Raw genomic sequence first — 27,957 nt, 5'->3', positions numbered from 1 at the left:
CTGCCTCTCATTGTATCTTGGCTCATTAGTGAGTGCTGTCCTGCAGTAGCTGCTCCTTTTACTCTTGGCCTCTTCAGGAGGAGGCAGGATTGACAGTTAATTTGACAAAGTCCAGGAATTGCCCAAATCTTATTCTCAGATAAGATCTTGAATTCTTGTCTGTATCTGAGCAGCTGTATGGGATTGCCTCCAGTTTCATGTCAGAAGTGGTCTCTGGAGCTCTGCAAGGGACTTTTTAGAAGGAGTGGTTATGAAGGATCACTCCTGAGATTGTTGGGCTGCCACCAAGCTGATCTGTGCTCTTTGCAGGAGGGTTATGGGAGTGAGGACGTGCGAGTCTCGGTGTCTCTTCAGTGGCTCCAAGGGGGAAGTTTGCTGTATTGAGCCATTACATGCAAAGGTTGATTTGAGAGACCATCCTATCACCCAGTATTCACTGCTGGCCATGGCCTCCCTCACCAAGGTAACTTGCTGCTTGTGGGAGGCTTGATGTGAGAGATCACAAAGGAGAAGCTCTCTGCTGCATACTCAGATATTTTATTTTTCTTTTTTTTTCCTTGAAGATCCTGGTTATTGGCCTGAAGCCATCTCTGAAAGTGTGGATGACCTTTCCCTATGGCCGTGTGAGTAATAAAGCCAACAGGTGCTTTTTGGGTTATGTACAAACATTTTCTTGGAGGAAAGGATTGAGATCAGGAGCAGGTGTTTGGTACCACTGCTTTCCACAACACTGTGAAATAGCATTCATAATCTTTGGGTCTAATGTGTGGAGGTTGTTGCAGAGAGGAGGTGAAAAAGCTGCTTCCAGCTGTACCTCTGTGAAGATGCTGATTTTCTCAAATAAGCAGGAGGGAGTCCCTCAGCTTCTTCTCTTTCCTGCTGCAGTGTGTATGCATCCACAGATGAAATGTTACCTGATTATGGCTACAATCACCTTGGACTGGGGCCACTGTTTTCTATTAGAACCATAAAACAGGCCCCTTAATTACAGGGACAGTAACCAAGAGGAATTTGACCATTAAACAGTTAGTTTTCTAAACTCTTGAATATTCACTTTCACTGGTGAATGGCCTAATTCCTCTTGTAAAAGCAGCTGGGGGCAGATGTGGGATGGGTTATGTTAGGAAAATGGAGACAAGGGGGATATCAAGCTGCAGCTTGTTGTAGTTCATGTATCCATGTGGGATTGGATCTACCCTGAGTAGCTCAGACACCAGTGGAGTTCTGTGTGGGTGTCCACTTTGCCAAGAGCTCCAAGAGTGTGACTGGACCAAAGAGGAGTTTGCTTTGCAGCCCCTGTGTGTACCAAGCACAGGCAGAAGTGAGAAGCAGCTGATGAGCCACGTCCTGGAGCTGAGGGTGTGCCTTAACCAGTGGCTGTGCTTTGTGTGTGACAGATGGACCCTTCGAGTGTCCCCCTGCTGGCGTGGCACTTTGTGGCTGTGCAGAACTCGGTGAACCCCATGCTTGCCTTCTGTCGAGGAGATATCGTGTACTTCCTTCTGGTGAGCCTGGGCTGTTCTCTGCTGCTTTCAGGTGGTCACAGTCAGGGATTGAGCCTCTAGCTCAGTGACAGTGTGATAGCTGAGCATGCTGGAACAACTGCAGCTTCCCACTGGCCTGGGAAAACCAGCCTGGTGGTCACTGCTCTTCAGCTGCAGTGGTGCCTTGCCTGGAGGCATGGGATTTACCTGTTCCAGAAGTACTGACTTGCAGTGTGCTTCTACTGGAGATATAAGTGTGTGGATTGTTTTCTGGGGCATGTGAATTTGAGACCATCTTAGTTTTTGCTTTAAAACATGGGTCTGGAAAAAACCTGTGTAAAACACTAAGAAAAGATCTTTCAGTCCTGTTGATGTCTAACTTGTGGGCATGGTGCTCATGCTGTTTAGATCTGCAGCAGTTACACATGCAGATACGATTGTTTGGAGACAATTTTATGCTGATTTCAGTATGAGAGCAAGGCTTCTGAAAATCTGGCATTTTGGCTTTGGAGTGCTAAGTTTGTTCTCCAACTCTGCTATCATGTTGGACCTTGAGCTTTGTTTAAGCACCCAGACATCTGGTTGTCTGGATTGAATCCTCTTTCTCATCTCTCTTGGTAAAACTGGGGAGAAAGAAAAGGATGCATGGCTTAAACTTTGCTTGCTGAGATGCTTGTATGGGGGAGCTCAAGATTCCTGGAGTCACTGTGGTGCCCTGTGGGAACTGAGAGGCTGAGCTCAAGGAAGTCTGAGTCTAAGTCAGCCTTGTTTGTTTTCTCTTTCAGGTCAAGAGAGATGATAGTGGTGCAATACATGTCACAAAGCAGAGGCAGCTTCATCTGCACTATGATCTCATCAACTTTACTGTAAGTCTCAGGACTGCAGAAGGGTTAAATTTTTTTGCACTAGTTTTCTTGTAAATGTCTCAGTAGCCCTTAGTTCTGTGCTCTTGGCTGTGTTTTTCTGGTGATAGCTAACTGAAAATGTCCTTACACTTGGGACTGTGGAAAACCAGCACAGTGTGGTAACCACCTGTGAACAGTGGTGGAGTTGTCTTGGCTTTGACACCTCTGCATAGAAAGTGTGCTGTAGCATAAACTGTGTGCCAAGGGGACAAGGGCTCTGGTGGATTGCCATCTGTCTACAGCTGTTTTCTTTGAGGATTCCATGTAATTTCTGTGCAGAAGGACCCTCATTATCTCTGCCTTTGAAGTCATGCATGTATGCAGTTGTGAAGTGGCCATGTTGTGGTGGTGTTCACAGGGTCCCAGGATGAAGGAAGGGATGAGAAACTTGACTCCATGTTTCAGAAGGCTGATTTATTATTTTATGATATATATTATATTAAAACTATAGTAAAAGAATAGAAGAAAGGATTTCATCAGAAGGCTAGCAAGGAAAGGAACGAATGGAATGATAATAAAATCTTGTAACTGACCAGAGAGTCTGAGATAGCTGGACTGTGATTGGCTATTAATTAAAAACAACCACATGAGACTAATCAAAGATGCACCTGTTGCATTCCACAGCAGCAGATAATTATTGTTTACATTTTGTTCCTGAGGCCTCTCAGCTTCTCAGGAGAAAAAATCCTAACAAAAGGATTTTTCATAAAATGTGTCCGTGACAGCCATGTGTAGTAGATAAGCTACTGGCTGTCCCAGAATTCCCAGTAGGGGTGCTCAGGGATATGGCCAGAGCCTGTTTCCTTGGCTGTAATGGAGAATGCATTGCTGAGATGTGGAATTTGGTGCTTTTGCAGTGGATCAACTCACGGACAGCGGTGCTGCTGGACAGTGTGGAGAAGCTGCACGTCATAGACCGTCAGACCCAGGAGGAGCTGGAGACCATCGAGATCTCAGAGGTTCAGCTGGTCTACAACAGCAGCCACTTCAAGTCCCTGGCCACAGGGGGCAATGTCAGCGAGGCCTTGGTAGGCACTGGTGGCCTCCTTGTGTTTGCAGCTGTGTTTGATGTAGGGCCCAAGTGGAAGCCTGGAGGGAAAAAGCCTTTTGGGAGCATCTCAGAAGTCAGACATGGTGGTGATGTGGGCAGCTAACAGACAGCTCTTGTTTCCTTTGGTGCATTGAAGGTTGTAGGAACTGCTCCTCCTTTACCAGGCTTTGGAATACTCTGTCTAGGACAAAAGCTGATGTGCTTTATTCTTTAAGAGGATTTTCAACTTAATACACCACAGACTGGAGCACTGGTTACTGGCAGTCAAACTGCTGTTGTAGCAACTCTCACTTGAACAGTTGTCTTCCCATCTGTGTGCCCTACACATTTGCTCTTGAGGAAGATATGTGAAGAAGCAGGTGGCAAGGAAAGGGCCCCCCATTACCTTTTTGGCACCTGAGGGTAGAGTCAGAGCCCTACTTCATCATTTTTGGGTAGCTAGAGCTCAGCAGGACTTGAAGCTGAGTTCACAAGCAGGAGGGAGTGACAGCAGAGCTCTTTGACTTGCTACTGCCCAGAAATTTTTGGTGTTCTTTCTCCACCCTTATTTTGATTTCTGCATTGCAAAGGATCTTGGAAGTCTGTTTATGTTGTTTGGGAAATCTTAAAAAAACCCAAAATGCAGTTTCACTTGCGTGTGTCTTTTCTCCCTGTAGGCACTGGTTGGAGAGAAAGCTTGTTACCAGTCCATCAGCAGCTGTGGTGGTCAGGTCTTTTACCTTGGAACTAAGGTAAGTGGGGGGAATTTTTCAGTAAAAATACAGGGCATTCACTGTTGATGGTAGCTCTTCTAGAAAAGGGCAATTTGTCTTCTGTGGAGATGTGCTTTGGGAAAAGGTTCTTTGTGCACTTATGTTGGAGGGTGAAGGAAATGTGCAGTAATTTGTTTTTAGCCAGGGTATGGGCTGAGTGAGACATTGTCATAGTTTCACAATATCCTGATTCAGTCTGCTCCAGGGTAAACTTAGCCTTACTTTACTGAGATGGCCTCTGCCCTCAGCTGCTCTGTCTCTGTTATAAATGTGCTAGGGAATAAGCAGAAAAAAATAAGACAGCAACTAAAACTGGGCTCCAATTTGTACTGCTTGAGGGATGCTTTTTTTAGTCATCTGTACTGGTGTGCTGTGGTGAGTCTCTGGGGTACTACAGGCTGCATGAGCAACTGCCAGTAAATAACTTTCAATTTCTCTTTTTCGTTCCTAGTCTGTTCATGTCATGACATTGAGAAGCTGGAGAGAGGTATGTTGAGAGGGACACTCTTCAACTTAGGCTTGAATTGCTTAAATCTAGCTCAAAGGAGGGAGGGAGCATTTGTGGAGCATTTTCTGGGCACTGTGTTCAGGACTCCTGATTGCTGCACAAAGCCAGTGCTGTGGATACACTGATTTTCATGGGGACACTGGAAAATTGCTTGCCTGAATTTCCAGGCTGAATGAGACCATGTTCTCCCAAACAAGGCATCATGCCTTGCTGTGTGTCAGCTTCTGTTAGTGCAGTGCTTGACTCACCTGAGTGTGTGATGAAGTCTTCCACAAGCTGTGTGCAAGCTCGTGTCTGCCGCACAAACATCCAGGAGTGAAAGAGAATCTGCTTCACTGGGGTTTGTCTCCAGCTACTGCAGGAGCTGCATCATAAAATCCATGAAAGACTACCTAGAAATCCATAGGATTTTAGGTCCTTGTTGGTTGAAGATTTTTTTTTTGACATCATTTCCCTGACAGCTGAAACCCCGTCAATGCCCACACTAAAGTTCTTAGTGATCTATTTCGATCTGTTCCTGTGTTGTACTTTTCCCTTGACTCAAACAGCTGTTTTCCTTTCTGCATCACCACTTTGCAGTATGTTTATTCAGTGTGTGCATGTTTTCTCCCAGGCTTTGTTTTGCAAGGCTAAGCAGAGCTCTTTCAGCTCTCTCTTGAGATTACTTTCCATTCCTTTCTTTATTTGTAGTCCCTGTTTGCTGTGTGTCCTGTGTGCTCAGTTTCTTGGGCATGGGCAAACAGTTTGCCACATATTGCTCTGGGTAAGGTCTTACAAGTGCAATGTACAGTGTCACCCCTTCTTCACAGTCTCTGCTAGATGTGTCATTTCTCATGCATCCTTGGATCTCATTTTTCTGTTCTTTTGGCTATGGGATGTCAGTGACTTGGGCACTCTGGAGATTCACTGGTGCCCTGTAGCCAAACTGATTTCTGCTGGAAGTTGCTTATATTGTTGAGTAGCATAATTCTTCTGTTTCCAGCTTCAGGGGCATCTCTCTCGTGTCTTTCTGTTCTTCTGTCTCACCTCACACGCTCCCAATTGGTCATCAGCAAACTTCAGTAGTAAATTCAGCTTATGCCTCTATGTAGAAGGCTTCAGTGAATCAAGAATCAGCTTCTAGGCTGATTCCCAAGGAGATCTGGTAGCCATTGCTTGGCAGTCTCATATTTCTCCTTTAAGCAGTGACCTTCACCATTTTTCCTCTTGCTTAGGTTGCTTTAGGGCCGTTGTCCTCATCTGTGATTACAAACTCCTTCACATGACATGGTATCAGGGCCTTTTATAGGATATGAACAGTTGAGCTCTGTTGAGATTTTAGTTACTATGGCTGCTTCTCTCTGCTAGTTTTGTCTCCTGCCATTCACCACTGAATTTGGTTTAGTGAGCTGTAATGAAGAGTCTTGTTCTCATCCATGATTTCAGGTACAGATTTTCCTGGAACTCCAAAGTCAAACACAGTTTGTGCTCTGAGACAGTCCCTTTCTAAATTACTATGTGGTTTCTACTGTGTTGCAGTTGTGCCTGTATCACAGGGGACTTAACTGAGAGTTTGAATTGAGTGTGTGGTGGTTAGGGTGAAACTGAGAGTTCTTGCTGCAGGACAGAATGCTGGGCTGAGACCTGCAATCTTTCTTCTCTCCAACAGTTCTTTGACACTCACCTATCATACCAAGGCCAGTAGTGCTTGGCCTTAGGTGTTAATGGTTCCTTAAAGCAGAAAATACTTGTGATCTACTTCAGTCCTTGCTGACTGTGAGCTCAGGAGAAAATAGGGGGTAGGATGAGTACCTGCTTTGCTGAAAGCATGGCAGAGTTTTTCACTCCAGGCTGTTGTGCTCCAAGTGGTTAGGCAAAGATGGGGAGTGGAAAATTTTTATCCTTTGTTTATCAGGCAGTCAGTAATGCTGGGGGTCTTCATCCATCAAGCATTTGACTTAAAATGTCCCCCCAGAGGGACTTGATGTGTGGGGCCTGACATTTCCTAGTCCAGCAGAAAATGTCCATTTGAGAGAATCTCTTTGAGATCCTGTCCTTCACTGCAGTGTGGTGAGAGCTTCTGAGGTGTTGTGTTGCCTTGCTGTCAGGAGCCATGACCCACTACTGGGAAATGCCAGTCTTAAAGGGGAGGGAATCATCTTTTCTGTGGCTCTGAGGTCCAGTATTCCTTGTTGTTTTAGAGAGTTGACCACCTTCTGAAACAAGAACGTCTCACAGATGCCCTGGCTCTTGCTTGGTCCTTCTATGAAGGTAAAGCAAAGGCTGTTGTAGGTAAGTTTGGACTTGTTTGCTTCTAACTGAAACCTCTGGGGGTGGTTTTAAATATCTGCACATCCAGGAATCACTTTTTTAGGGGAAGAAAACAGTTTTGAATTGAATTAAGAAGAGAAAATAGGATGTGTTGCTTTGAGTTTGGCAGAAGCAACCTTTATATGGAATAGTTTGATTTTTTTATTTTTTAAGCTATAGTCCTTTTACCAACTCAAATGAAAGTCAGGCTTGATCTGGGTGTGACTCCACGCTTTTGTCACTTTGCCTTGAAGGAGGTAGACTGAGATATTGAATATCCAACCTGCTAAAATATTCCTGAAGGCCATGCATGACCCACAGGTATCTTCCAGTGTGATTCTCTGTCAGCTCTGCCAAGCAGGTGCTTTGATCCAGGTCTCTCCCCTGACTGTACAAGGAACTGAAAGAATCATGCTGGCTTTTGGCACCACATTTCCTACAGAGGAGGTTGCTTGAGAAATATGTTAATTATGCCAGATACTGCCACTTGTGTGGTCAGATTTGTACTGGACACGTTGATTTTACAGCAAGTAACTTCTGATGGCTTTGACAGTGGGATGCAGGTTCCCAGGACAGGATCCTGCTGTGAAATTGCTGGTATATGAAGATGTGTTTTGTTTTAGTGCATGGATATAGCACAATAAAGCAGATTGTAATGCTTTGAATAATGAAAAACTGTCTTTTTGATTTGGCATTTATATTTTCCCCTTTTAGTGCACTTTATTCAGCTTATTTGCATCAAGACCTCCTCCAGCAATTACCCTCATGTGCAGTCTTTGACAGCTCTCCATTAATTGTTCTCTCAGTTTTAAACAGCACTCAGAACTGTTCTTGCCATTCCTGTGCTGGAACAGTCTTTAAGTGAGGAGAACAAACCTTTTAGAAGAAGAGGGGGCTAAAAGTAGAACACAAAACTGTGTATTTACATATCCTGACCTCTACATCTCCTGGGTAGTTGTGTTAGCATCTGAACTGTGGAGTTTTTTTTATTTCTGCTGGTAGCTTAGACGAGAAAAGCTTTGGTTTTCACCTCATTGCCTCATTCTTTGTAGGCTTGACTGGGGACACGAGCAAGAGGAAAGCAGTCATTGCTGACAGAGTGAGTCCCTGAGCTCTTCCCAACTGGATTTTCATGTGTGCTGTGATACTGTGTTCCTGAAAGGAACAGTTTCTGTCCTCTCTGAGTTAATCCAACTAACTCTAGAACATGTACATGTTCCTCTCTTGCTGAAATTGGGAGCAGAATTTTAGAAAAAACTTGGAAATACCATTTGGGTAGAGGTGAGGGTAAAATCTGCAGCATTAGCAATCCAAAAGGAGACATTCTCCTCCAGGCCTGGAGATCTCTGGTCCCCTCACAGTGAAGAGAAACCTTTTGTGTAGGTAACTCTGGAGTTGCCTGACCTTTGTTTGGCACATGTCCATCAGTATGTGACTTGCTGACGCAGAGGATGGAAGCTGCTCTGTGTTTCTGTGGACATGGAATAACTCTTCAACTGATCCAGTTCAGCTTTTACAGGAACTTGCTTCTGGGAGGGGTGTGTTTAAAGTACACACTTACTGCAATAATTATTTAGCTGTGCTGTGTTCTTGTTATTACATTTGCAGGTATCTATGTTTTGCTGTGTAATATACTTTAACTTAAGCTTTGGGTAAAGTTATGGCCCAGATGAGCCTTGTGCTTCAGGTGTGTTCACCAGCCTTAGAACTGGCTCTTGGGCTGGCTGCCCAGCTCTGTGGTCAGTTAAAGTTGGTGTGGGCTTTCAGTATCCCTCTGGGCACTTCTGTGCCATTGTCACACCACCATCTCTTGCAGCCCTCTTCTTCCTGTCCACAGCACTTCATACCCAAAATGGGACAGCAGAGCTTACAGTGCTGCCAAGCCCCAAGCCAGTCTGAAATGTGCTACCAAGCAATCCTATCCTCAGTAGAGGATTTGAATGACTTTTCTTATTTGTTGTAATTCAGATGGTAGAAATCCTTCTCCATTACACCGATCGGACTCTGAAGAAATGTCCTGACCAAGGAAAAATCCAGGTTATGGAGCAGCACTTTCAGGTATGGTGGTTCAGAGGACTCTTGTAGAAATCCTTTGGCTTTTTTAATTAACTTTGTTTTGCTACAAACATTACTTGTGTATTTTTGAAAAAACCTTGCTGTGATTCAGCTCAGCTCTCACCTGTTGTATGCCCTCACAAAATCAGACTTGGGTATCGTGGGTGGCAGAGCAGAACCCGTGTGCTCTCTGTGCTCTGCAGGAGTGTCAGCAGAGCTTTTTTTCCATATGCATCAGCATATGGAAAACCTGTAACTGTGCCAGCCACCAGCTGAGTCAGATACCTCATTGTTTCTGCTCTGTGTTGGCCAGGCTGCCTTTCATGCTTTGCAGGATGTGCTGCTTGGCAGGATTTTTGCCAGTCAGTCCCTACAACGTTGTTGTGTTTGCTCCCCAGGATGTGGTGCCTGTCATCGTGGATTACTGTCTCCTGCTGCAGCGCATGTAAGTCTGGCCATGCTGGCCTGTCTCCAGGGCACACCCCAGGTAGCCCCCAGTGCTGTGTCCTGTGACACCACATGGTGTAGAGGAATTGTATCACATCATGCCATGGCACATGTCACATCACAGTTCAGAGGAGTGCCTAAAAACCAATACTGAAGTCAGGAACTCACTGCTCACCCAAAACCGTCTCTTAAATTTGCATTGATGTGTTGAGGAAGAAAAGTTGCTTTGAACCAAGAACCTGCCTTGAGAGATTTTTCTGTCATTCTCATTGCTTCCCTTCTAGCAGCACTTTTTTTGCTGCAACATCCATAGCTAATTTATGCCCCACTACAGGAGCTGAACAGGGCATTCAGTTCCTGAGCCTGGGAAATACAGAGAAAATGGAGTTTAATTTGGAGCCCTAGGAAAATAGATAAGCAAGGAGATTTTAATAAAATTATTTGATAACTAAATTCCTTCCTCCTAGGGATCTGTTATTTAACCAGATATATGACAAGATGAGTGAGAACTCTGTAGCCAAAGGCATCTTTCTGGAGTGCTTGGAGCCATATATCTTGAGTGATAAGCTGATGGGAATCACAGCTCAAGTGATGAAAGACTTGCTGCTTCACTTCCAAGACAAGAATAGGCTGGAAAACTTGGAAGCCTGCATTGTGCATATGGATATCACCAGTTTAGACATCCAGCAGGTGAGTGGTTGTGTTGCATATTGAGCTCCTCTGAATAAATCAGCAGTTACAGCATCTTGTGCTTCTAAGTGTAGCATGGTATGTGGGGTTTCCCTGTGTCCCTGGGATCAAATTCAGGGAGTTGGGAATTGTACACTGTGGCTGTGTTTTGTTCCCCCACTTTTTGTCCCTGGCATAGGTTAATGCATCAGCAGCTGAATATGTTGGAAAATCCTTCAGGGTTATCCCAGTCACTCTTTCCCATTCTGAGTACCTTACCTGGCATCAAAGGCTGCAGGAGCTCAGAAGACTGGACTTGTGTTTGTCAGCTTGGGTACTTGATTCTGCACAGCAGTTAGTGGAGCAGGGAGGGGTTCCTGCTCAGCAGTCCTGTTTCTGATGCCATGGCTTTCCATTTCAAGGGTGAAGTGCTTGGAAACTTGATGTTATGATTCACTAACCCAACCAAACTACTGCAAGCAAGGTTTTTGAATAACTTGATTTTTAAAATTTATTCTTTAACCTCATATGAATGTTAGACTCTAGACAGTGAGATTCCATGCTTGCTAAGTTGAACACTCCTTTGGGGAGTTTGGGGTTTTCAGAGAGAGTGGTTCTGAAAGTGAACATTCTCATTCTGCTTTAAGTTGTACTCTTGGATGATGGAAGTGCAAGGACAGGGCCTGGGCAGTGGGAAAGCTGGGAGCAGCTGTGTAGCTGCTCTGTGCTTTGGTGCCTCGCAGGTGGTTCTGCTGTGCTGGGAGAACCGCCTGTACGATGCCATGATCTACGTCTACAACAGCGGCATGAACGACTTCATCAGCCCCATGGAGGTAGGAGAGCTGCTCCTGCATCTGCTGGGATGTTCTGCACACATTCTTCCTGAGAAACAGCATTTCAAACCCAAAGCCTTATTTTATTCTCTGTGTTCTGCCTTCTTGCTCATTTCCATTTCAAGGGGGGAATCGTGTGATATGTGCAGTTTATTTCACTGGATGCAGTATGGGAGAGAAGTGATTTGTAATTACTGTGCTTAGAACACCAAATTCCCTGCTGAGGCACAAATCCTCTGCAGAATTAGGGCAGGAAATACAGTTATGTTAATAAAATAAAAAAGAAAAGCAGCAGAAGATAATAACATGCTTATTTAAGGAGTCTGCATGTGCACAATTCATACAAAAGGCCAGAAACAGCCCTTGCTTGAGGCAGGCCTTGTTCTGAGCACTTGGAACCTTCAGCAGGAAGCACAGGACTCGCTGCAAGGCTCTCTGAAGGCCCTGTTGGTTCTGCTAGTTATTCTGGGGATGTGCCAATGGCTCTATAACCCCAATGTGTTTCACCATGGAAGCACTGCTGGTGCTTTTCTCAGTAGCGCTGAAGCAGAGAACTGGGACCATTAGAATGGGAAAATCTTCACCTGCCTAAGTTTTAGCAGCTGTAATCTCATTTGCTTTTTCTAAGGAAGGAGGCTCTTTAGGTGGTCATAATTTTGAAAAGGACTATGAAAACTGAGTAGTAGCTCTGTGAGTATAAATAACTTCGCTTTCTGGAGGCAAGTGTTTAGACAAATCCTCATTCTACATGCCCAAACTAGGCTCTGGGGACCCTGCTGAGTGGTGGAAGTGTTTGTTCCAGGATATACAGGAACAGGATGTGGAGCTGTTGGGTTATGCTCTGACTGACCTCTGGGACTGCTGAACATTGCTTTGCTTTAGTGTGGCCTGTGCTTAGGGTTAGAGATAATGGAATGAAAGCTGTTTTTTCATAACATTAGCTGTAAAAAGCATCTTTTGCAGTGTCTTGGAGTCCTCTCTGCCTGTTAATTAGAAGACATGGTGATAAAGAGTTTCTGTGGGAAGACACCCCACTGATCTCTGCTTTGAAACCACACAGGTTCTTTGCTTTGAGCTTTTCCAGCTGCTTGAGCACTGCCTTTTTTCTTGTTACAGAAGCTTTTCAAAGTCATTGCTCCTCCACTGAATGCTGGAAAGTCTCTCACAGGTACAGAATGCTTTCCCTTTTAAGGTTTCCACTTTTGATACTTGGTGTTTTGAATATCCCTAGTCACTTCCAACGAAGAGATGCAAAAGGGAATGCATACCCAATATAAGGGGCTTGGAGAACAGAGGAGTGTTCTAGTACTGTTTGTAAAGCTGCTCTACTTTGTGTGATAAACTCTGTTTTTGTGGGAGAAGAACTGCATCTCTGCCTCTTGTCTGGTGAAGAAAGGGTGATGAATAATTTTTGTTTTGTAGATGAGCAGGTGGTGATGGGCAACAAACTGCTTGTGTACATCAGGTAAGGTCCTTCAGAAAGTGTGAGGTGTTGTCTAGTGGTGGCACCAGATTTTAAACTTGCTGTAGTTGCAGAACCTTATTGGGAGCTTCAGGTTCTGAGAGATTGTGTAAAATAGCAGTGGTACCCACTACAGCTCACTTAAATTTAAAATCCCTTCCTGTTGCATGTGGTGTGCATGAGTAGGAGGGATCAAGTTGGAGGCTTAGAGCTCAAGTTACTGCTGATGCAGGTTTTTAATTTCACTATTTGGTTTTGTTTTGTGTGAGACACAGAGCTTCTTGACCAAGGGCTCAGTAGCCTTGTGTTTTGTAGCAGGCCATGTTCTGCCCTGCCTTTTGGTATAGCTCAGCTCTTCCTTGCTGGCTTCCCTGTCATTTGCAGGAGCTTGCACAGGAGGGATTCATTAGTGAATCCCCTTTCTGGAGTCTGTGCAAGATTGTGAAGTTACCTTCTGCATTACTCCAGCCTCCTAAAATCGAAAATTTTGGGCGAGACACTGAGCTTTCCCATTATTTTCCTGCTGTGGAATGACTGCAGATTCATACAGTGCATTGGCTCAGTGTGTATTAACAGCAGGGCTGCCTGGGATGCTTCTTGCTTTCATGAGTTACAAAATAAATTAGTTTGCCTTGTGTTAAGGGTATCATGAAAATTAAGTCAAAAAATGAACACTTCTCAATGTCTGTAATGTCAGCTGTACTAAAATGCCTTTCCCCTCTTTTCTGTAGCTGCTGCTTGGCAGGCCGTGCATACCCATTGGGTGATATTCCTGAGGATCTGGTACCTCTGGTGAAAAATCAGGTGAGAAACCTCTTGGAAGGCAACTTTCCTGCATGAGGTTTTTAGAAAAAGCTGCATATATCTTATTCCATGGGTTTCCATGGGAAAATTATTGTCAGTCTGATAACTGTATCTTTGTGATATGTGTATCCTGCTGTAATTACAAAATTAGTTTTTAACTGATTAAATCAAGCAGTTGTTGCAATCTGAACATTTAAATGTAATATTTTTCTTTCAGTTTTAAATTGAGGGATGGGAACAGAGAGTTCTCAGTGATTGGGGTTTTTTGCCTTGCTCTTTACCACAGAGTTACCAGAAATCTGTAGCTGTTTCTTCTCTGTAAACTTCATGTGTCAAATATGGAAGGGTCTTCCCTGTTTTAAATGCAACTAACACTGGATTGACTCTGGGGAGAAATGTCTCTAAGTAGCTCTTGGTTGTGGGTTTCTTGAAGGCTTTTGACTCCTTTGGACTAATCTGACAATTTCTTGAAACAGGATGTTACTTATCATTGCTTTTTGTGCTCACAAAACTTCCTAAGTTTCTGGCTAGCATTACAATAAATATTTTTTGGTGTTTTAGCATTTCATTTCAGTTTCAGGGTTCCAGTGAGAAGGAAGTGCTTTTTATTTTGCACTTCCTCTTTACAGTACAATGGAACAGCTGGTTTTTGAATGTGGAGTGGGTTTTTGTTTGTGATTTTTTCTGTGTATGGATTTTGTTTCCTAGTCCAGAACTTGTAGCTCTATGTACGTGGTAGCTCTGGGTTCCTGCAGCCTCTTTCCTCAGCAGCTGTGCTCACCAGCCCTCTCCACTTTGCTGGGCCAAGCACTGGCTGTTGCCCTCTCCCAGGGTTGTTGCCTCCTGCTCAGGCTCTGAGGGAAAGCAGGAGCCCAGTCAGCAGCAGCAGCCCCAGGAAGAGCCTTCAGCCTCTCCTTTCTGTGGTTCCTGGTGGTGTTCCTGAGAGCTGGGTTTAAGTAACACCTTTGTGTCTGGTGGGTTTGTTTTATTTTCTTAAGCATTCCCAGCTGCCAGAGGTCAGCAGGGGAGGTGTGGATCTGACAGGCAAGCTGCTAAATCCTGCTGGATTCACTGCCACTGTGCTGCCAGAAATGAGCTCAGAGCAGGAGTAAATGGGGGAACATGACACTTACAGAGGGTGGCTGGGAGAGCACATGGCCTGTCAGTTTTCCATGGGATCCCAGTGTGTACCAGACACATATTCCTGTGTGCTGCTCCAGCCTGGAGCCACCTGCTCCCTTGCTGCTGGCAGCCAGCTCTGCTGTGAGCCTGGCTCAGACTCCTGCAGCTGGCCCTGCCCTCTGGGTTCCCTGGGACAGTCTAAACAGGGGCTTACTAAAAGGAGTTTATTTTGGAAGATGCCCTCAAATTTCATGAACTGCAAAGTCAGTGGAAGAGATAAGAGTTGAAAAGCACCTCAGTCAGTCTTTGCAGTGCCAAAAGCTTTGTGCCTCACAGCGAGGGGGCAGATTGACTGGCTGTTCCCAAGTGAGCTGCTGACAAGGAGAGGAGCTGTGCCCTGGATAAGGAGGAGTTGCACAGCTTCCCAGGAAAGCTGCCAGGAAGGGGGAGAGGGAGTTTTCTAATTTCACACACTTCTATCTGCAAGTATAAATAAGCCTTTATTTTTGTTTGATCTTAAGTTTTGATTGATCTTAAATTGGTTGGTGAGTCTTAGGAGGGGATGACAAGCAACAGAAAACACCACTCAAATAAGAACCGATGGACTCCTAAGGGGCTTTAAAGCTCAAGTACAAAGCAGATAACAGTGCTGCTTTCCCACACACTTGTGCTCCTATTTATCTGAAATCCATAGGAAACCTGCTGTCCTTGCTTGCCTTGTCCTGTCAGGTGTTTGAGTTCCTGATCAGGCTGCACTCAGCTGAGGGCTCAGTGGATGAGGAGGTGTATCCCTACGTTCGCACCCTGCTGCACTTCGACACACGGGAGTTCCTCAACGTGCTGGCTCTGGTAAGAGACCCTGGCTTTCTGAGAGGAAAATGCTCTGCCAGTTCTCCCATCATCACTGAGGTTCCTGTCAATAAATCTGTGCTTTAGCTAAACCAGGAGTTCCTGGCTCGGGGAAGGAACAGTTCTGGTGCTTTTTCTGTAAGATATCAGAGGGAATCACAGTAGTCCTTTGTGGCATTAAATACAGAGTGATGAACATGACATTACACAGTGCAAGTTCTGGCAATGGAGGCTGTCTTTAAAACAGAGGAAAAACAAGAACAATATATTTGTAAAGAGTGTTCTAGTGCCTGTCTCCATCTCCTGCATGGACGTCTGTCTTTCTTACTTTCCAAATCTCTAGAACTTCTTATGTCTATTTGGACCCATTAATTCTACCTGAATGTGTAAAAATCATTTTGGTAGTTACAAAAGAGCAAATTATGTCTTGGAACCTGCTGTTTAGGGATATGCGGAGAAAGGACTTAAACCAACACTGGCTGCTTTGTGATGTGGCTGCTGCTTTGTGTTTGCTGTTATTATGAGACAGTCTGCTCAAGGTGTCAGTGCTTTGCCTCTTGCAGACTTTTGAAGACTTCAAGAATGACAAGCAAGCTGTGGAGTATCAACAGAGAATTGTGGACATTCTTCTGAAAGTGAGTGTGCCTAAGAATGAGCTGTTTGTATCTGACTGATGGCATGCAGTGCTCTGCAGTTCAGCCTGCAATCTGGAGGAGGTGTTTCCAGTCCTGCCCTGGCTGACACAGGTGCTGGACAGGAGCATGGATGCACCTCAGCCAAAGCTGTAGGCTGGGTACTCAGAAGTGATGATTCGTGCAATTTAAATGTGCTGACAGAGAGGTCTCCTTTCCTGTGATTTCACCTGGATGGTGCTTTGTCAATTTTCTCATCTCTGCACTGTTAAGCTTATTTTGATCTGCTTCTCATTGAATCTCCTCCCTGATTGCTTCTGAGCATGAAAAAGGTCCCAGGTAAGCTGTGCTTGGCAGGGTGCCACTGCTTTTCTGCTGAATCCCTGCTCCCTGTGCCTGCCAATGCTACGTTTGGGATGCAGCATTTCCAGGATGACAGGCCTATCTTTAGTTTAGGAGAGAAGAGGAATGTCACTTATCAGCCTGGTTCTCTGGAAATCACTTGTCACCCCCAGCCCCTGTTCCCAACAAGGGATGTTCCCATTAAAAGCTCTCACTGCCAAGCACTGTTTGCTTTCCCCTCCAAGCTGTCACCATTAATCATGAGTGACTCCACTTGGAAGCTGTTTATGTATAAACATACCATAAGTAGCATTTCCCTGTCATCACTGATAGATGAGACAAGGGCACAGTGAGTGACTTGGGTGGCAGTGCTACTGCAGTGGGCTGAGACAATGCCACTGGGAGGGGTTTTGTGAGCAGCTCTGAGGGTGTTTTAGCCCTGTGCTGGCTCAGCCCTTCGGCTTTGTGTCCTGAGCTGCTGTTAGCAGGAGGTGGCACACTGCAGCCATGTTCCACAGCTGCTGGGGATGTGTTCCTGTCATGGCAGGAGGGCAGCTTGAGAAGGGCTGCAGCATTGCATCTTCAGGCAAACAATGTGGTGTTAAGAAAACTGTCAGTCCTTTGGTCTGGAATCTGCTGTCCTTTTATCTAAAAGTTTAAAACTCTTGAAGCTTTCGATTTACATTTGTCATAAGCAATAAAGAAAACTCCTAGGAAGTAGCTCTGCTTTTGAAATAGTTTGGTGAACACAGACATTCTGCTAATGCAGATCAAAACTTTGGCAAATTAATCATCTATGTGGCTGGTCTGCAGCCTCTGGGAAGTTGCTCTATTCCAGGGATGCAGTATGTTTATCTTCACATAGCCTGGAAAGGACCCAGTTTGTCAAAAACAAAGCTAAAATTAATAAAACACTCCAGATATTTCAGTGGATAATATTTAATGGTGTTAGGTAGTGTTGTTCTGACTAGGCTCCTGTAAGAAATAGCCTTTTCTGACAGAAAATGAAAACTGAAAAAGAATGATTGCATTAGCTGGTGTCTCAAGCAGAGCTCTGCTTGATTCTCTAATGTGTCTGCCCTGCCTGCCTCTCTTGTGTCACAAAAGCATTAGCATCTCTTGGGGTCTGGAACTCTGGGTCACTTGAGGAAATCCGTTGACTCCCCCCAGCTCCGAGTGAGTGAGATGCTAAACTGTGAGCTGTTCCATGGGCTTTGCTGCAGCAGTTCTTAGGTCTTAGCTGACAGAAATGTCCAGGTGATGGATTTCCTCCCAGCTTAAACACACTGCTCTTAGAGGGGACTCTCCAAACAGGGGCATTTCACTTTCACTTTCACTTGGGATTTAGGATTTTTTGAAGCAGGAGACACCAAGTCAGGACACATCAGGCTCATGGTTTTTACACCAGACAGGTCAAAAGCACTTGTTGGATTTCTAATCCCTTCTGTAGTGACTCTTAGATATTCCTTTTTTCTGTAATTTCAGGTCAGCACAGTCACAAGTTTCTCTAAATATTGTTAGACTAATGCTAACATAATATGAGAAAAACCTTTTCCCAAACCTGCAGTTGTTTCTTAGCTATTAGAGTAGTTCTTTGCATGCCACAGTTAAGTGGTGAAATGGGGCTTGAAATGAGGTGTTTGGGGTTGTTTGCTCCTATAATAATTGTACTGTAACCATGTGACAGCATTTCTCTGCTCAGAAGCTGTTCCATGTCCCATGAGCAACACAGGTTACAGAGGCAGAGATAAATGTGGGTTTGGAGCCTCTTCACACCTGAAAAACAGAGACATGCAAGAATTCTTCCCTTGAGTAGAGGGAAGAGAGGTGGAGCCTCTTCAGCTTTGGGACAGAAGTGCTTTAGCAAGGACACATCCACTGCCTGTGTCTTCAGGTGACACAGCTGAATGCTGGGGAAGGGGACTTGGATTTGACCTTCAGGATGGACTGACACCAGGAGGTGTCTGGGGTAGGAGGACACACAATGGCTCACAGGGATTTCTTTTTGTCCCAGTTACTCTCTCAAAGGCAGCTGCAGAATCAACTCCTTGAGGGTTTATTTTTCCCTTTTGTCTCCAACATTTCTCAGGTCATGGTGGAGAATTCTGACTTCACCCCATCACAGGTTGGCTGTCTCTTTACCTTCCTTGCCCGGCAGCTCGCCAAGCCCAACAACACCTTGTTTGTCAACAGGACACTGTTTGACCAGGCAAGTATTCCTGATGTGTGTGTGACATTCCAGGCAGGATGCACCTCTGCAGAAAGTGTGCTCAGTGCTGTAGGCTGGAGCAGGTCTGGAGGAACTGGTGCCTTGTAACCAGGTGGCCTCTTGCTGGACTGTTGCTGTGGTTTCCCAGGAGCAGAGTAGGACAGACCATGGAAGCACAGTACACAGTGTTTCAGCTTGGCTGGAGCTGTGGGACAAACAGCATTGCATCCTAGGAAGTGTTCAAGGCCAGGCTGGATGATGCTCTGGGCAATCTGGTCTAGTGGAAGGTGTCCCTGCCCATGGCAGAGAGGTGGAGCTGGATGAGCTTTAAGGTCCCTTCCAACCCAAGCTGGCATAAGGGGTATCAACTAAAATTACATTAGTGAGCTTACAGAGCACATAAGTGTAGTTGATAATTTTTAGTTCAGCTGGCCACTACCTTCTCTGCTGTTTGAAAAAGGAATTTACCCCAATTTATGCCCAAAGCTTGCATGAGTTAACTTTGTATCCCAGCTTAAGTCACAGAAATTCCTGGGAGTGAGGAGGATGCTTCACTGACTGATGATAATAGGGATGTATGAGCACTAATAACAATGAATTAGAATATATTGTGTCCTTGGTCCTAATTAAGAAGAACTCTGTGGTAGCTAAACAGATTTGGATTAAACACTTTTATTCCACATATATGAAATGTTATGAATTACATAATTTCCTGTTTTCCTGATGAGATGGCACAGTCCAGGAGAGTGGGTCGGTGTAGTGATGCCAGCTGTTTGATGTGTAGTCTGAAGCAGAAACTTGGGGTTCCCCAAGTTCCCTAAAGTTTGGTTCTAGATCCCGGTGCAGAGTCCTGTGTTTCCCTCTCAGCAGTCTCTCAGCAGCTCTCTGCCATTCCAGTATTCCCAGTTTGGTTCCAGGTGCATTCAGATGGCCCTGTTGTGTGGTGGTTTGCTGTGCTGGTGCTCAGGGTGCTGGGGAGTTTGTGCTCCCAGCCAGGCCTGGCTCACCCCCCCTCTCCCTGGCAGGTGCTGGAGTTCCTGTGCAGCCCGGATGACGACTCCCGGCATTCCGAGAGGCAGCAGGTGAGAGCCTTCCAGGGATGCTCCTTGGAGCACCAGGCAAGGCCAGGCTGTGGAGCAGAACTTGGCCTTGGGAGTGAGAATGGGCATGGGAATATTGGGCCGTGCTGGGCACAGCAGGAGGGAAGGGTCCCACGCCAGCACTGCCTGCAGGAACAAGAACAGAGGCTGGAAAGTTCTCATAACCCATGTCCTTCATAGTTAAAGGACAGTCAATTAACAAATCAGTAAAGTCAGCCCTGTGTTCTTACCATGTTTTATGGAGCAGGAGCAGTGGACTTGTAGTGGCACTGGGTGTTCAACTACTGTTCAATCCCTGCAGGTCCTTTTGGAGCTGCTCCAGGCAGGAGGGATCGTGCAGTTTGAGGAGAGCCGCCTTATCCAAATGGCAGAGAAGGCTGAGTTGTGAGTTACTGGACACAATATATAAAAACTGCCTTTAAATCTCTTCCACACATCTTTCCTGGCTCCAGTTTCCTTGTTTCTACTTTGTAACTGTTCTCATGGTTATTTTTCCTGTGCATTCACATCATGCTTCATTTAAGATGTTCACATTTAGTCCCACACTTTCTTTCCTGGGTGTTCTCAGAGAAAGCATTGTTCAGAAAAGAAGGGTAGAGCTGTGGAAACCCTTCAGGAGAAACTCTGTGGGAATTATGAGTTTTAACATTCCCTATCCTAGAGGCCAGGCTGTGTTCAGAGGTACATTTGTCTATTGGAGTGCTCTACCCCTGGCAGATGGAGATGCCTGGTTGGGGTGAGACCCACAGGTGGATTTAAAAGCATGAAGGGGTCTGGAGCCATCCCCATGGTACTTGTAGGAGATACAAAAACAGTGTCTGGAAAGGCTGAAAATTTCCAGCATCTCTTTTAGATGCTTTATGATTCCAGAAGGAGTCTGTCAAGTCAGAGCAAAACCAGCCAGAGAGGGAATCTTCATCCAGGTCATGAGTTTGGGTGTTACATGAATGAATCCACCATGCTACAAAGGACCAGAGGGAGAGCAGTGGGGGGTGTGCCATGCCTGTTCTTCTGTGTGGCCTAAAAGGAGTAACTCAATCAAATTTTTCAGAGTCAATAAACAGATTTTTTCTCCTTGCTTCAGAGAATTTGACAGCCAGGCCCCCCAGCTCAGCCACTTCCATCAGAGCTGAAAGAGCTATAGAGTAATATTAATTGTCAGACTCTTGATTTGGTTTGACTCAGTTACATCTGATTTTATGTAAAGTCTCAAAATATTGAAGATGTTTATTAAAATGTGAAGGTAGGAAGCTGTGTCATAACACATTGTTGAGTCATGTTTAGTGAATTTCTTCAATCAAGTGTAGTGGATTGACCTAACTTAGAGCAGAGTGTTGTGGAAACAGAGATCATCTCTGACAGCAGAACCTGTGAGACCTGATTTCATTAAGAGTTGTTATCCTCTGTCCCTTACCTCTCCCCTTAGTAACTCCACTTTTCTCTCTGCTGTGTGATAATTTCTCAGAAGAGGGAGCTTGATGGACAACCCTGATGGGTTGAGGTTGGCCTGAGGCTGGTACAAATGGCACTCCAGCACTCTGGAGCCACCCAGCCTGTGTGCTGAAAACCCCAATGTGAGACACTTCCAAGTGCTGCCTGTCTGTGGTGCTGGCTCAGTTAAGTGCTTTTCCTGACCTGGGAAGTTTCCTTTCAGCTATCAGATCTGTGAGTTCATGTACGAGCGGCAGCTTCGCTATGACAAAATCATCGGCTGTTACCTGCGGGATCCCCTGAGGAAGGTGAGCAACTCTGGTGCTCCTGCCTTTCTGCTTCCTGGCCATGCAGCCTGTGCTGCTGGCCACAGTGACTGGGCACAGCTGCCTTGCTCTTCTAGCATAATCACCTTAAAAATGCCCTCAACAGTTCAGGTTTCTTAGTTGTAGTCAGAGCTGTTTGTTTGTCTGTCTAGTGGAGAGGAGATGATTTTTTTTTTTATGTTTCAGAGTTTTCCTTTATTTTTAAATCTAGTGCTGATACATCAAATCTGAGTGCAAGGTGGGATTTACTGCAGATGTGGCTAACTGCAGTGCTTTTTTGTTTCTGCCATTGGTCCCCACCTTTCTTCCCCTGGACACAGGCTCTCTGACCTTACAATCTCTCTGCCATTACCTTCAGCATGCACACCTGCCACAGTTTTTGAGGTGTTCCCTTCCCTACCACCAACAGAAGTTGGGATGAGAGTCTGGCAAATGTGACCTCTCCAGGTCCTTATAAACCCACAATACTGAACATTGTGTGGGTGAAGGAGTCAGAAGAGGAGGTTGTGATAGTGAAGTGGCCAAAAACCATGACACAGGAGAGCACCTGAGCTGGTAACAGTGCAGGAGAGCCTGGGGGAGAGGCCATTGTCAGGGAGGAGCTCAGGAATGTGCTGGGAAAACTGAGCTACCCCCTGGCAGAGTGTTCTCTCTCCCTGGGCTCCTAGCTCAAGTGATGTCCTGTCCTTTTTCCCTGTGGGTAAGAGGGAGACATTTCTGATAGGGGAAGAACAATTCTCTTTGACCTCAGTGTTTAACACATTAGCGTCAGGTTCCCCCTGGCTCTCTTTTCCTTCAGGAACTTTTTAGGGACATAGAGCCTCCCTGCAGATAACTCATCCTGACTACTTGGAGAGGACTAGCCCTGAGGTCATGCCAAGGCAGCTGGAAGCACCCTGGTTTCCAAAAGCCAGTGCTGTCAGTGGTGCTGCAGAGCACACTGCAGCATTTATGGGTTTGTGCCTTACAGGAAGAAGTTTTCAACTACATCCACAACATCCTGTCCATGCCTGGCTACAGTGCAGAGGAGAAGCAGCTGGTGTGGCAGAAAGCTTTGGACCATATAGAGGTAGGTAGGGTATATCCTGCACCCACAGTCCCTCAGCTCCTGCTGATGGCTCTTGGATGTGCTGGCTGCTTTTCCAAAGCACAAGTGTCCAGTGCTGAGTCACAGCTGTTGAGATAGCTCTGATGTCAGCTCAGAGCTCTCCCACATCAGTGTAAGTGCCTCTCAGAGTCAGGCTGCCTTCCTGGCCTTCCTGGTTTCAAGTGCTGCTCTTTGGGTAATGGTGCCTGCTCAGGGGGTCATGGGCAGTCAGGAGAGGGATCCATTAGCCAGTGTTCCATCTCCTGAGCATGCAGCAGCAGCAAGGGAGGGTATGGACATCACTGACCTCACAGGCTCTGGGATCCAGCTCCTCACACTGATGAGTGCATTCAGCCCTGGTGCCCTGGCACTGCTAACCTGGGGAATGATGGGATCATGACTTCTCTGTAAGACACAGGCTGCTGCTGGACTCCTCCAACTAATAATTTTTCCCATGTTTTCAGTCTCTGTCAGCTTCAGGGGATGAAGATGTCTGAAATGATTGTCCAGTCAGTAGATGTGGGGAATCTGTAATATTTCTAGTTCCTATAAGGTACTGTCAGTTCCCACCAGGGTGATCTGGAGATGAGCCAGGAAAATAATTCTGTCTGTAAAACAAGCCTTACAGACAGCACTCCTTAGCAGAAAATGACCGCAGAATCTGTATCCTGTGAGGCAGACAAAAAGCTAATGGGCACATCCAGAGTACTTTAGTTTCTACCAGCATCTGCAAGTAGTGCATGACTAATGAGAAAATGGACCAGGAGGGAGAGTGATTCAAAAGGTAATGCACAAAGAAACCCTGGGAATGCTGCTGCCTGGCATGTGGCTCCCTGAGCTCACAGCCCCTCTCCAGAGGCACTGGCAGAGCTGTGGGACTGGTGGGGATGGTTGTGCTGGCTCTGAGCAGGCCTGACTCATTGCACCCTCATCAGAGCAGCTGGGGCTCCAGGGTGGGTAGGCTGCAGCTGGTGTGCTGCTTCTTGTGTCTGCTTCCTTCCCCTGCTGCATCCCTGGTCCCCCAGAGGCTGCTGGGCAGGTGATGGGCTCTGTGGGTCACCTTTTTTTAGGTACTGTCACTGAGACCAGCTCTCTGATTCATTTTGGCATCTTCAGGACTGGTAAAGCAGGAGGTTTAGCAGCCTAATGGCTGCTGTGGGCTTTTGTCCTTTTCCATTGTGTTAATCCTGCTCTCAGACATTCAAAAGACTTGGAACAGTAAATAATACTTTACTTTACTGGAGTGAAGCTGTAATTTCAGCTCTTAGGACAGCTGTCATTTGCTGAGCTATGAATGCAGCAGATCAGCCTCTTCAGGCAAAACCAGCAATGTCTGGAGAGGATTTCCTGGTGATTCTATGGCAGAAAGTGGAGTTTGTCATCAGTGCCACTTTAAATTTTTCCCATCATCTCACAGCAATTGTTCATTGATGTTTATCTTTAAAAAATAAACTCTGTTCTCTTCAGTCACACAAGGGTTCTTTTCTGCCCTCATAACCACATGCCTTGTGGCAGTTCTGTCTCCTCAAGGGCTGTCTGAGCAGCACCATGTTTGCAGGTTGTTCACACCTGGGAGGGGATACAAACCCAAGCACCAAAGGTTTTGCTGGGGAGTGGACTCTGAAGGGTGCACTGATTCCAGACAGGGGGATAGGACCAGCTCCCTCCAGCCTGGCAGTCCTGCCTTCAGCAGTCCTGGACACTCCCAGGAGGGAGAAGACAGAGAAGTGGATTAAGGCAGTCCCACTGCATCCTTTCTGTGTCCCTCTGCACTGCTGTGCTTAGAGACCTCCTGGGTGCTTTGGACTGCCTGAGTTTGTGGGGTGAAAGTTGTGGGGATGCAGTGAGGGGCTGAGCTTGTGCAGTAAAGCTGTGGGGTCAGACACTGCAGAGCTGCTTCTGGAGCAGGCAGGTTTCCTCTGGAAACCTCACCAAAGGCATCAGCTGTGACAGCTCTTCCTAAAGAGCTCATGGATAGTCAGGCTCTTCCCTGCTTCCCTTTGCCCCAGTCTGTTGCTGCCATTGGCTGTATTCAGTGGCTGCAGTGTCTGTCTGGAGGCCAAGCTACTGCTAAGGGATTTTCCCCAGATGAACATTTCTGATAATTTTCTTTCTTTACTGCTGTAACAGTTGGTTTGGTTCAGGAAAGAAATGTTTTTTCGTTTTTAGGTTCAGCAAGGGCTTTTGGGACAGGTTACCAGGTGCACAGTGTTGTTTTGCAGCAGTTGCTTCTCATTTATTTGGAAGGGTTAGAAGCAAAAAGCTCACATTGCAGGTTGTGTAAACTTGTAAGATATGAAGCCTTTTAGCTCAAGCTTGACAGAAGGCAGACCCACAGGCATCTAGATGATTTTTGTTTCCTTGTATTACAATAAAGAAATTGCTTTTTCATGTCTGGACAGGTATCAATTATGGTGAACAGTTACAGGAAACTTGCTTTAAACCTCTGGTTTGGTTCAGTTCAAGCCAATTCAACACTGTTTCCATTGGACTGAGAAATTCCCAAGAGTTGATTGTTTCCCCTTTCCTGCTGCCTCACAGTTGGCACTGGGAATGTCTTGTTGGCAGGGGGTAAAGGCAGTTGTCAGAAAATTTGATGAATAACTTCCTCTCCTTAGGACTGAGGTGGGTTCTTGGTGTGAGGTGTTTTGTATTCTTCAAGGCCTTATGTATAGCAAAAACATCAACTTTCAAAAGTTCTTTTTTACCAACTACCCTTCTATTTTTTCTATACCTCTCTTTGTGCAGTGGTGTTTATTGCCTTACACTTGCATCTCAGCAAAGGTGCAGTTACAGTATGGATGGGCTCGGTGATGCTGCATAATTATATTGCCTGTGAAATCAAAATTAATTAATTTGGTTATGTTTCCCCCCCCTCAAGGAGCTGCTGGTGCTGAGCCCAGGTAAAGCAGCTGACCTGGCAGCCATTCACTTCAGTGAGCAGCTCGAGAGCATCATCTCCAACCTGCAGGTGAGGTGTCAAACTCCATTAGTGTGGGGCTTCTGTGCAGTAGGGATGTCATTTCTGAGGAATTGATTGCAAAGAGTCATGGTGAGATATTTCTGTGTCAGAAACAGAAGAAAAATAGGCCATAGCTACTCACTGATAGGAATTGCTACATCTCAATTATTTGGCCTGTTTGTAGAGTTCTGGCCATAAAAATGTATAAGCTCAGAGCTGCTGGTTGCAGCTTTTAGTTGGGTTTTAGTGTGGCTTGGAGTCCCAGAGCTGAGCTGTTATCAGCCAAACACATCCTCAGAATATTTGTGCAAGATATGCCTAGAGCAGCTCCTGCAGCAGGCAGCAGCTGGGAACTGTTTCCTTCAGTGGATATAGTTCAAGGATCACTGTTTCACAGCACATAATTGAAAATAACAATACTGTGTCTCCTCCTGTTGTACAGGACCAGTTCTTGCTCTTTCAGTTCCTGAGGAGTCTCCTTGATCCAAGGTATGTAGAAAATTGGACTGTTTACAAACTGCAGTGTGCAAACGTGGATTCAAATCAATTCTTTGAACCAGTGCATCAATAGCCAGTTTCAGAACTGCTGCCATATTTCACTGCAGGCTCCTCTTTTTAACTACTTACTTGCTCCTTCTGTGCCTGTTCTTTCAGTGCTTCAGCTCTGTGTTCTCTTTCTGTTAAATCAGTATCAAATGCCACAAGACATTTATATATGCACAGCTCCAGTTGTTTCAAACAATTGTTAATGCAACTGAGGGAGAGATCTTGGTTTGTCAATTAATCACAAATTAATTGTGATTAATGAAGAGGAGGAGTAGGAAAAGGCAATATTATCTAAATCCTAGTGCCAGTGTTTCAGTTTTTGTTGAAGTGGAATAAAAAGCATGCTTTGGAAGCCAGAACCTGGAATTAATCAATCACCTCTTGGATTTTAATGTAAATTAAGGAAAAATACCCAACCAACCCAAACCAATGCCAAAACCCCAGGCATACATTTTGTTGTTTCCTGAGTTTTAAAGACATGTTTGTGTGGAAGGTGTTCATTTCCACACCTCCTATTTTCTCTCGGGTCAAAACAAAATCAAAAATGATCTTGGTTGGATTTTATAGGAAAGAAATAAAATTATTTAGTTAATCATTGATTAATTAAAAAAAAAAAAGTAGTTAAGCAGAAATGAAACCCAGCTGGATGTTAAGTAGAACTTTGTTTATGCTGTGATATCACTTACTCCTAGTGAAGGTAGTAATTAACCTGGATTCTAATCTTATGCACAGAGTGCCTCCCATAATCTCTGAGTAATAAACATCTCTAATTTCACTCTGCCATAATTAGAGCTAAATAGACTCATTTCTCCTGTAGTTACCTTCTGATCACAGGCAACACGTGATGTGTTCAAACCAGCAATGGGATACAAGGTTGTGCAGCTGATCTCCCCACAGCTCTCTACCTTTCCCCCAAGGATGCTGTTCCACGTGCTGCACTGGGCCACATGGCTTCTTCTTAATAACACTCAGGTCCTGAGGTCTGTTCTCAGTGCTGGCAAGTTGTTTTCTCCTAAAACCTATTGAAAGGAGCTGAACTGTGCCCTGGGAGAGGCAGGGAGGGAGGTGAAATCTTGCTCTGCAGATCTCCCTGCAGAGGCACCTACACTTTGTAGTATATTTATACCTAAAATAGTGGTTAGGCTCTTCTGCAACATCTGTCTCTTTTCATGTAATCTAAATGTTTATATTCTTTTTTGAAGCAAAATTTTTGTCAAAGTAAAGATTCTTAGAGCAGTAAATGAGCTTTTTAAGGTCTCAGATACAAATGATTGCTTGATCATATGGGGACAAGACTCATCATGCTGGTCTAACTATCCGAGTTGGTGGAATTGCATTAGGGATTAATTTGGCCCATTTAATTTAGCTAGAGATTTATTTTTAAGGATGTGTAAGGGGGAAGGGAGGAAACAGGGTTAACAGGAATTGCCTGGGGAAATTAAAACCAAATGTCTGAATGTTTGTAGCATAAAGTAGCCCCAGGAAACAGAGAATGTAGTAGGGATTGCTCAGCTCATTAATCACAGTCTTTGCTACATTTCCATTTTAAACTCTAGATTTTTTTTCTCTAAAAAGCCCCAGCACAGTGAAGCATTGTCTGTTGGTATTTGTGGTTATGTATTATACCAACAATATTAACTTGTTTAGCAACACTGTTCTGGCTTTATAAATGTAGTAATAGACTAAACCATGAGGGTTTGTCCCAAGGGCTCTCCTCTGTGCCCAGCTCCCTGTGACACTTGCAGGGTTCCCTTGTGCCAGGTTTCATGAGAAACCAGTGCTTCTCTCTTGCTTTTTGGAAAGACAGTGGCAAGGGAGACATTGGATATGGTTATATTGGAGAGGAAATGATCCCATGTAGCTGAAGAGGACCTGCAAGTCTCAGGATTGACAATTAGTTAAGAAATTACCAAAATCCAGCTTTCTTTCCATTGTCTCTTCTCTGTTTTTTATGAAATAAATGACTGAGGGAAGAGTGAGCTTGCTCATGAAATCATGAATGCTTGGTGCCAGAGTTATTTCCAGACTTGAAGTTTGTTCTCATGCTATAGGTGCATGACTTGCCATTTTTCCTGCCTTGGCAGACAAGATC

The 27,957-nt window shown here is 45.2% G+C and overlaps 1 protein-coding gene across 2 annotated transcripts in view; it reads left to right on the top strand.

Moving 5' to 3' along the window:
* Positions 1 to 27,957, top strand: part of VPS8 (VPS8 subunit of CORVET complex) — a 64,886-nt gene that overhangs the window by 13,835 nt on the left and 23,094 nt on the right. For both annotated transcript variants that reach the window (XM_058811936.1, XM_058811937.1), the window contains exons 10-34: positions 310 to 463; positions 564 to 623; positions 1,398 to 1,505; positions 2,270 to 2,350; positions 3,247 to 3,417; positions 4,097 to 4,171; positions 4,644 to 4,679; positions 6,881 to 6,971; positions 8,042 to 8,088; positions 8,958 to 9,047; positions 9,443 to 9,489; positions 9,959 to 10,181; positions 10,904 to 10,993; positions 12,110 to 12,161; positions 12,416 to 12,458; positions 13,187 to 13,259; positions 15,111 to 15,230; positions 15,794 to 15,865; positions 18,294 to 18,413; positions 19,439 to 19,495; positions 19,815 to 19,897; positions 21,168 to 21,252; positions 22,241 to 22,339; positions 25,239 to 25,328; positions 25,762 to 25,808. In XM_058811936.1, the coding sequence (XP_058667919.1) occupies positions 310 to 463; positions 564 to 623; positions 1,398 to 1,505; positions 2,270 to 2,350; positions 3,247 to 3,417; positions 4,097 to 4,171; positions 4,644 to 4,679; positions 6,881 to 6,971; positions 8,042 to 8,088; positions 8,958 to 9,047; positions 9,443 to 9,489; positions 9,959 to 10,181; positions 10,904 to 10,993; positions 12,110 to 12,161; positions 12,416 to 12,458; positions 13,187 to 13,259; positions 15,111 to 15,230; positions 15,794 to 15,865; positions 18,294 to 18,413; positions 19,439 to 19,495; positions 19,815 to 19,897; positions 21,168 to 21,252; positions 22,241 to 22,339; positions 25,239 to 25,328; positions 25,762 to 25,808 (2,214 nt within the window). The remainder of the gene's footprint in view (positions 1 to 309; positions 464 to 563; positions 624 to 1,397; positions 1,506 to 2,269; positions 2,351 to 3,246; positions 3,418 to 4,096; positions 4,172 to 4,643; positions 4,680 to 6,880; positions 6,972 to 8,041; positions 8,089 to 8,957; positions 9,048 to 9,442; positions 9,490 to 9,958; positions 10,182 to 10,903; positions 10,994 to 12,109; positions 12,162 to 12,415; positions 12,459 to 13,186; positions 13,260 to 15,110; positions 15,231 to 15,793; positions 15,866 to 18,293; positions 18,414 to 19,438; positions 19,496 to 19,814; positions 19,898 to 21,167; positions 21,253 to 22,240; positions 22,340 to 25,238; positions 25,329 to 25,761; positions 25,809 to 27,957) is intronic.

This window comes from Ammospiza caudacuta, chromosome 11, assembly GCF_027887145.1.
Source record: "Ammospiza caudacuta isolate bAmmCau1 chromosome 11, bAmmCau1.pri, whole genome shotgun sequence".
Taxonomy (NCBI): domain Eukaryota; kingdom Metazoa; phylum Chordata; class Aves; order Passeriformes; family Passerellidae; genus Ammospiza; species Ammospiza caudacuta.
This window is presented reverse-complemented; position numbering and strand designations above follow the sequence as displayed.